Raw genomic sequence first — 9,576 nt, 5'->3', positions numbered from 1 at the left:
GAGAACATCCGATATGGCCGAACCGACGTGACGCAGGAGGAGATTGAACAAGCTGCCAAGGAAGCAAACGCTTATGACTTCATTATGAAGCTACCCGATGTAAGGCAACACTTACAATTCCTCTGTCCCTGTAAATGATTGATCTCCACTTGCTAATCATTGGACTCTCTGTGTTGAGCAGAAGTTTGGGACTCTGGTGGGAGATCGGGGGACTCAGATGAGCGGAGGACAAAAGCAGAGGATCGCCATCGCCCGAGCTTTAGTCCGCAACCCCAAAATCCTCCTGTTGGATGAAGCCACATCTGCGCTCGATGCTGAGAGTGAGACCATCGTGCAGGCGGCGCTTGATAAGGTACGGCTCAACGGTTACTTAATTCTTGTTTCAAGGCTACTGTTAAAAAAAATAAAAATAAATGGAGACCGAGCAGAAATGTTAACTCATGTCCAGAGGAGCAATCCGTCCGATCTGACTTGATTCATAGTCTTGTATAAATGTCTCCTGCATGGATGGTGGATTTGAGCCACAGTGCACATAAACCGACCCTCCTGCAATAATTTAACAGTTTATGTTAAATGCTTGTGTACCTCACATCAGAGCAGCATGCTAGTAACATTTAACTCAGTGTAACACACAAACTCGCCCGTGTGCAGGTCCGGTTGGGTCGAACCACACTAATCGTGGCTCACCGCCTTTCAACAATCAGAAACGCTGATGTTATTGCCGGCTTCAAAGATGGCAAGGTTGTAGAGGTGGGAACTCACAGCGAGCTGATGGAAGGAAAGGGAGTCTACCAAACACTGGTCTCCATGCAGGTAATATTTTCACACAGGCAGCTTTAGCAGATGGGAACTTCCACAGCACCCAGTCTTTATTTGTTTGTTTTGCATTTGTGGTTTTCCTCTTGAAGACGTTTCAGAAAAATGCGGAGGAGGAGCATGAGCCGTCTGCAGATGAGAGAAGCCCAGGAGTCAGGTCGTTGTCTGAGTCTTCTCTCTTCAAGAGGAAGAGCACAAAAGGTGCATCCTTTAAAACTTCAGAAGGGGACAAAGAGGAAAAGAAAAAGTTGACTGGTGATAACTTGGAGGTGAGCAAACACCTAAATCCTTCTATCAATAAAGGAATGTGAAGAAAATATGATTCTTAGTCTAAGATGTTTTAAAATATATATATATATATATTATTGTTATTTTCACTTGGATGAGTGTTCACACCTCTTACTTTTTCTGGAAACTAATAATTGAATTATACAGTACTATTTATTTTAAGACATGGGGCTGCAATTTATTCTCTTAGGCAGTTTCTTTAAGTAGTCTTCAGGAAACATTCTCCAGGCTTCTTGAAGGACATTCAAAACTCTTCTTTGGATGTTTGCTGCCTTTTGTTCTGTCAAGATGATCCCACATTGATTCGATAATGTTGGTTTGGGCTCCTAGACTGATTATGATCTATTGTATGTTTCTATCAACTATACTTTTACTGCATTAGCAATGTGTTTGGGATCGTTTTCATGCTGAGAATTTACTTATACACACCATTCATTCATCACTTGCATTAGAAGCCTTTTTAATCTTTCCTCCTGTCTGCAGGATGAAGACGTTCCCCCTGTGTCGTTCCTCAAAGTGATGGCTCTGAACACTTCAGAGCTGCCATACATTCTGCTGGGGACCCTTTGTGCCATTATCAATGGTGCAATACAGCCTGCGTTTGCCGTCGTCTTCTCAAAGATCATCAATGTAGGTTACTCTTGATAACATGTTCATGCTGAATGGAGGTGTTTTCAGCAGCTGTAGAAAGCTTCATCTTTTTATCTCCCCTCAGGTGTTTGCAGAACCGGACCAAGACATTGTCAGACAAAGATCAGTTTTCTTTTCCCTCATGTTTGCTGCTATTGGAGCAGTTTCCTTTGTCACCATGTTTCTACAGGTATGCAAACGCACGCGGTTGATGGAAGAGGGTTTGTGGTAAACCTTGGTAAACTCTGTTATATCCCGCTAGTAAGTAATGTAAATAAAAAGGTTAAAAATGAAAGGGAAATGGTCACACAGGTCCCTGTCAAACTTTAGGAGAGTGCACACAAGTTGAAAGAATGCTGATGTGACAACACATGTGGATGATGTGACACGTGTGCTAATTTCATGGGGGGGGGGGGGTTGTGTGGTTTGTTTTGTTTTGTTGTTGTTTTTTAAATCTATTTATTTTTTTATTCATTTATTTATTTTTTTATTTTTTTTTATTTTTTTTCAAACAGGGTTTCTGTTTTGGTAAATCTGGAGAGGTCCTCACCTTGACACTGAGACTGAGGGCCTTTAAGTCCATGATGAGGCAGGTATGTAAGTGACAAAGTCAAATGAGAGAGCAGGGAGGATGTTGTTGAAAAATACATTTTTCTTGGTGGCTAAAGTGAACCAATTATCTACATGGCAGCCGTAATAAAAGCTGGTCAGGTCCTTCAGTGCTTCTTTCAAATCTCCTTTGCAGGATCTGGGCTGGTTTGACCAACCAAAAAACAGTGTTGGTGCGCTCACTACGAGACTGGCCACAGATGCAGCCCAAGTGCAGGGGGTAAGCTTCAACAACAGCTGGCCAAAGGTTACCAAAGGCTCACACTAAAGTGTCAAATCATCCATTTAGGCCGCAGGCGTGCGTATGGCCACACTCGCTCAGAACTTCGCCAACATGGGCACCGGTTTGATCTTGGGTTTTGTGTACGGCTGGGAGCTGACTCTGCTGCTCCTGTCTCTGGTGCCCATCATTGCAGTGGCTGGAGCCATTGAGATGAAGATGCTCGCCGGACACGCTGCTGAAGACAAGAAGGAGCTGGAGAAGGCTGGAAAGGTGAGGATTGGGTGCGAGATGTGCCAGAGTGAAAGTAAAAATTCCTCACGGCTCAGTCTGTTGAAACTCTGAACTCATGAGATATTTGCATTGCGTCTCTTCAGATTGCCACAGAGGCCATCGAGAACATCCGCACCGTGGTCTGCCTCACAAGAGAGGAAAAGTTTGAAGCTTTGTATCAGGAGAACCTCGATGTGCCCTACAAGTACGATAATTTGTACCACAGGGACCTGATTGCTCAATTATACGCTCTTTAAGTTCTGATGCCACCTTTCTCATGTTTTTACAGAAACTCAAAGAAAATGGCACACATCTACGGCCTCACCTTCTCCTTTTCCCAGGCGATGATCTATTTCGCTTATGCGGCCTGTTTCCGTTTTGGTGCTTGGCTCATTATAGCTGGAAGGATGAGTGTCGAAGGGGTCTTCCTGTGAGTGAACTGAGACATTGGCTTGTATCTTCATGAGGAGATTAACAGGCAGCCTGACAGTTTGCGTGGCGGGTAACATCCAAACAAAGCATTTCTGATGGACAGAACCTTTTCATGTGGCTGTTAATCATTATCTTAGTCAGAAGCAGTTGAAGAGCCTCAGCGTGGGTGGCTTTCAAATGTACACTGTGACAGATACTTGTGGTAATACATCAGACCCTCTTTTGCTGGGAGGAGCCACTGCTTTCATTTATATTGTGTTGCATAAACTGGGAAGTCCAAAGTTCATGGCAAACCGAAGCCTCAGCGTCCATAAAAGAAGAAAATATTAACTCTTTACCTCTTAATGAACACTGTACACCCAACTGAGGCTGATTTAATGTCTCTGAGCTTTTTCCCACTCTCCAGGATGGAATGATTGCACAGCATTACTGTAGTAAAGTGAATTTTGGATCCACACAGGCTCCAATATATACAAACAACCCCACTAATGTTTGGTTAAATGTGCCTTAGAAACGAGCCTCTGGCATCATTTAATCACTCCTTGGCAGGATTGGTAGAGCCCATTTTAGTTTGCCTAAATTCAGGTCTGTGCAAAAATAATCCACAAGTTTTCAATAGGACTGAGGTTTGTGCTTTGGGACAGTCTTGTCATTAATTTAATGTTAGCCTGTTTTATTCATTCTAAACCAGTTTTAATCTGTGTTTGGCATTATTGTCCTGGTCAATCATATAGTTGTTGATTTGAGGTGGAGTTGAAGAAGGTGGAGGTGGTTCTGCTTCTTATTCATTATTCCAGCCAATTTATGCAATATCAATGCTGTCACTGCCAGAACAGCCCTGGAGCATGATGGTACCACCACCACACTGGTTCGGTGCTAATACATTGTTTTTGGGTTTGAAAGCCTCAACTTTACGCTTCCAACGTTTTGAGCCGTTTACCCACCACGACAAATCTTCTCGTCTGACTAGAAAACTTTTCTCCAGGAGACATTTGCTTGTCCACATGGGCGTCTGCCATTTTCAGTCGAGCTCAAAGGATTGACTTTTGAGCACAGGCTTTGGCACCCTCTCAGTCAATAGTGATGTAAAACACATCTAAACTGGACAGTGATACTGGTGTTCCAGCAGTTTCCAGTTCATGGCAGGCTTCGGACTTCGTGGTTCCTGGGTTGTTCTTGAACACTTTAACCAGCTCCCTCTCATCTCAGGCTAATGGTTTGGGTCTTCTTCCAGTTCTTGGCGAAGTGGTGACGCAACATTAAAGGCCACAAAATTACCATTAAATTCATGCCCACAATGAGTAAATGCAAACTTCTGACTACAGCTGTTGGAGGCATAAACTCGTCAGTCGGTTCATCATTATCGGCGGGACCAAACAGCGCAAACTCATCTTTAAGATTATCAGTAATTACAAACATGCTGGGCACACAGATGTCGTAGGTTCGTGTTAGCTTAGCCTAATGTAATCCTGTTTCACACCCCACTGACAGTGAAGCTAATGTGTTTAACTTTCCTCTCCCAGTGTGATTTCAGCCGTTCTGTTTGGTGCCATGGCTGTCGGTCAAGTCAACTCCTTCGCTCCAAACTACGCGAAGGCCAAACTGTCTGCTGCCCACATCATGATGCTGTTAAACAAGGAGCCTGCCATTGATAATCTGTCAAAGGACGGAGACTGTCCGGTACATGACGCAAAGCCCCGCGCACCCAACACAGCTTTAGAAAAGTGATATTTTACCACATATCTAACTCTTTCTTTTCTTCCAGGACCAGTTTGATGGTAATGTGACCTTTGAGAGGGTCAAGTTTAATTATCCTTCACGTCCTGATGTACCCATCCTGCAAGGGCTGAATCTGAGTGTAAAGAAGGGAGAAACTCTGGCCTTGGTGGGAAGCAGCGGCTGTGGGAAGAGCACCACCGTCCAGCTGCTGGAGAGGTTCTATGACCCGCTGGATGGGAAAGTGGTGAGAAAACAACTGCACGCCCACGCTCTGTGCACTACCTCACACTGATGCCTCATCACCTACTGACAGTTGGGTAATGATTAGCTGGCCAGTGCTTTCCAGTGCTGATATGAAGTCCATGTAACAGGAGCTCTTATCTGGATTACTGCATAAACATTTATCTGGTTGGGAGGGAAATTAATAGTGTGCCTGTTGTCTCGTGTCCTGTTGGTGTTTTTGAACATCATGTGCACGTTGCAGGTTTTCTAGTACGTTTGTGTTTGTCACTTTAAAAAAACAAAAAAAAGTCTCTGGCAAAATAACTCATTAACTGAATTTCTGCATTGATTCAGAATTAATGTAAAACCAATGTTAACTTTTAAATAAGAAGTGACAAGTTCTTCAGCTAAACAAGCTTTTAGCCATTAACAAATCAGACATTTCCTTCAGGGCTTTGTGCAACATCGTTTTAATCACCATCAAATGAATGCTCGTCCAGGTGCCAAAGCATGCAAGCCTATTTGTGCTACTCTTTCTCCTTCAGGTGTTGGACAAATCTGATGCCAAAAACTTGAACATTCACTGGTTGAGGTCCCAGATAGGCATCGTCTCCCAGGAGCCCGTGCTGTTCGACTGCTCTTTGGCTGAAAACATTGCCTATGGAGACAACAGCCGCAAAGTCAGCATGGACGAGATAGAGGCAGCGGCCAAAGCAGCCAACATTCACAACTTCATAGAGGGTTTGCCACTGGTAATGTCATTATACTATTTTATAGAAGATTCCATGTAAAGATAAGGGTCAAATCCAGTGTCAGTAAAACAGACTGGGTGGATAAAGAGGTGGTCAAAAAAAGCAGACTCAGGGTTACAGCAAGAAAGGAGGCTGAAACACTGAATCTAAACAAAGATGGACTCTGATGTCAGCTTTCTTTTTAATGCGTCACAAAGCTGCCTAGAGCTGCCTCTGCCCAGCTACCACAGGGTTTTACTGTGAGGGAAGTTTAGTACAGCCAGGATGTCTTTGTGTTGCCCTCAAAACCTAAAGCCTTAGAATGAGTCTCAACTTTATGCTGTTTCTGATTCAGGCTGTGCACACCAACACTTGATGGCTGCTATAAAATGATCCCTATGAGTGTCACCTACTCCAGAGATTTTTATCATATTGCATGATGATAAAATTATGATAAACATCTAAAGAAGATTAAAAAAATGTAACCGTAAGAGGCAACACTGCTGCCGATAAGATAATAGATGACTACAAGAAATCATTGATTTATTGCCTGAAGCTAACTATACACTTCAAGTTTGTTTTTTGTTGTTTTATGCTCTCTCAGTACTGCTGGTTTTTGATGTGATGGTTTCACATTAGAAACAAACAAAGATCAATTTAACTTTGAAACTTCCGAAATGTCTTCGATACAGTGTTTAAGACTCGTCGTCCAGATCGCTCAGATGGCATTTCTTTTGCTTTTTACGTCCTTTAAAATGTTGAATTTGCTGCTTGTATTTGACAAGCAGTTAACTGGTCAGTGCTGAGACTTTAAAGTGCTCTGATCAGGAGGCAGACTGAAACTTGATAGTAATGTGGTGGTTTCAAAGCATTTTGCTGATGAACTGTAGACTAGATGCTGGTCTGTGGTTTTTGAGAGATCTGGGATCTTGCCACTAATTTAAAATCTTCAAACATTAGTTTAAAAGTATAAAGCACTAATCAAAAAGCACTATACAAACTGTTGTGGTTGCTGTCACTATCGAGTCATCTTTGAGTAATTCTTTCAGCCCTGTATTGTATTTTTGTAGGGTCTTTACCTTACAATATAAAGTGCTTTGAGGCAACTGTTGTTATTTGGCATTGAATAGAGCTCCATCCTTTTGTAAAGGACTCGTGCCTTTCTGTTTCTGCTCAACTACATTAACCCCAAGATGGACGAGGTTGGGTTTAGTAACATTTATTCCACTCTCATGGACCTGAAATATTTTGTCATGATAAAGCTGTAGATGAAAGGTTGGTGTGATTGCCCCCAGGTTTCTTTAAGATGATGTAAAGATAAGGCTTCATAGGTCAGATGGAGATGCTGTAAAGGGGACCATAAGTCAGCTAAAATTAAAAATTGTGAAATGGTGTACAAAGGTAATTACAGCAACAATGCAAGTCTCCTAAAGAGGCCTTTGTGAAAAACCTTTGTTGAAAAACCTTTGATCAGTGTTTTTACTGCTGTGATAAACAAACTTGGTGGTGCTTTATTTTTCCACCTGCAGGTTGAAAAGCATAACTGGGATGGAAATGGCAGCTCAGACAGAACTCAATTGGTGTAGTAAGGTGGATCCTGTGGAGGTCGGGTGTAAAGGGTTTAATGCTAAATCTACAACTAAGCTCCTACAGAGAGTGGGGGTGTGAGGGCAGGCCTTTCAACGAGCAGTCAAGTCACTCTGAGAGTGCTGAACGAAGCAGCAGCTGGTTGTGGACAGGAGTACAGCTAGGCTGGGACATTAAGGGGTGATAGCAGAAGGGGGCACATTACGTGTCATGGGCATAAAATCAATGTAACACTGAGGACAGTGACCACCTGACAATCCCAGTGAAGTGGTTTACCTCCTCTCCCATTCAAGACACCAGAGGAATCTGTACTGATTACTGGAGGGCTTATATCATTAAGCCTTATGAGTCAACAAATGTGAATGGTAATCATGCAGGAGGCCAGCTGAAGATGAATGTGTTATTGTACATGTGAAAATGATTTCCTGCCAGCATTTTATTAACTTGGCAATAAATGTAGCTGCTATTATTATTATTATTATTATTAATAATAATAATAATAATAATAATAATAATAATAATAATAATAATAAACCTCAAAGTATACTTTTTAAGAAATTTGTCAGCTGTGAGGAGTGATTGGATCCATACTTTGTATAGTTTTGACCATCTATAGTAACACAACTATGCCCTCTCATTGTTTTGTTTGTGTTTGTTTTTTTCCATGAGCAGAAATATGACACGCAGGCAGGTGATAAGGGGACACAGCTGTCAGGTGGTCAGAAGCAGCGAATAGCCATAGCCCGAGCCATCCTCCGCAACCCCAAACTGCTGCTGCTGGATGAGGCCACTTCTGCGCTGGACACTGAGAGCGAGAAGGTGAGCACATCTTTCCATTTTCACCTGTAATGCTTGTCAGGGAGATTAAGTAAATGGTGAGTAAAGTCACCAGCTCATACAAACGACTGCTGCAGATAAAATCCACACACAAGAAAATGGGAACAATGGGAAATGTTGGGCTGAGAGAGTTCACATTAAACTTGAGGATGGGAGGAATACAGGAAAGTAGCCATGTTGATAAAGATGACAGCTCTGGTTTAAACTGAAACCATCTTTAGTGCTGAAAACATTCATAGTAGGAGCTCTTATAAGACCATGCTCTCTCTGTAGGTGGTGCAGGAGGCTCTGGACCAGGCCAGCAAGGGCAGGACGTGCATCGTCGTGGCCCACCGTCTGTCCACCATCCAGAACGCAGACCGCATTGCTGTATTCCAGGGAGGAGTCGTGGTGGAGCAGGGGACACATCAGCAGCTGCTGGCAAAGAAGGGGGTCTACCACATGCTTGTCAACAGACAGATGGGACACAGTGACAAATAACCCATAGTGTCCATAATCTTGAGTTCTGGATTAAACACTGGTGCCTTAGATCATCACTCCTCCCATGCAGATTCAGACAGTGGCTCCTGTGGCTTAAACCTAAATGTATAAAGTCTGAATTCTGATTGGCTGTCACTTGTGACTGTCCTTCCCACAAGAGATTTTTGACGTTTGTGGGGTGCAGATGTAAACGGTAAAACTGATATTATTTTTCTTTTTTGGCTTACTCACTGTTGGTGGATACAAGTTGATTAATGTGTACTTTTCCTGCTTAGCTAAGTGGCAGATTTGGCTTCTAAAGAGCCTTTTTGTGCAAGTAGAAAAAGTGACCTTTGAGGTAGATATTTTTACTTGTAGGGAGAACACTGGAATTAAAAATGGCTGCATTCTTTTTAAACAGGCTAAAGTAAATTCAATGACCAGTCCTCTTTGTTCGTTTGTCTATGCACTGGTTTTATGCCTCTGACGATGGGATCATCACTGTCTGGAATAGTTTTGGGTAAAATCTTTAATATTTATACTGTTATGACTCAGTTCAGCGTCTTGGCTTGAGTTGGAGGACCAAAGTACCTGAGCAGTTAAAGCCTGGGAAATGCTGCGCAAATGTTAATTTTCATTTGCGACGTTTCTGTGGAATTCACATAAAATGTAATTTTGTTTCTATTTTTTTAGAGGATGTGCTGCTTTGTAACTGTTAATGTTTTATATTCAAATAAAGGTTAAGAAAGCAAG

At 42.5% G+C, this 9,576-nt stretch overlaps 1 protein-coding gene across 1 annotated transcript; it reads left to right on the top strand.

The window, feature by feature from the left end:
- Nucleotides 1–9,555, top strand: abcb4 (ATP-binding cassette, sub-family B (MDR/TAP), member 4; the record flags this gene model as incomplete). The annotated part of the gene is given in 16 exon segments (XM_042226838.1): nucleotides 1–99; nucleotides 182–352; nucleotides 652–813; nucleotides 909–1,085; nucleotides 1,588–1,734; nucleotides 1,820–1,924; nucleotides 2,250–2,327; nucleotides 2,480–2,563; nucleotides 2,633–2,836; nucleotides 2,941–3,041; nucleotides 3,126–3,266; nucleotides 4,792–4,948; nucleotides 5,034–5,231; nucleotides 5,755–5,961; nucleotides 8,200–8,346; nucleotides 8,638–9,555. Coding segments are annotated over 16 exon segments (2,385 nt in total), but the record flags the coding sequence as incomplete, so codon positions are not given.
- Nucleotides 9,556–9,576: the final 21 nt, after the last annotated feature.

This window comes from Haplochromis burtoni, unplaced genomic scaffold (assembly GCF_018398535.1).
Source record: "Haplochromis burtoni strain Fernald_Lab_line unplaced genomic scaffold, NCSU_Asbu1 Contig_230, whole genome shotgun sequence".
Taxonomy (NCBI): Eukaryota; Metazoa; Chordata; class Actinopteri; order Cichliformes; family Cichlidae; genus Haplochromis; species Haplochromis burtoni.
Note: the sequence above shows the minus strand (reverse complement) of the source record. Positions and strands in the feature narration are given on the sequence as shown.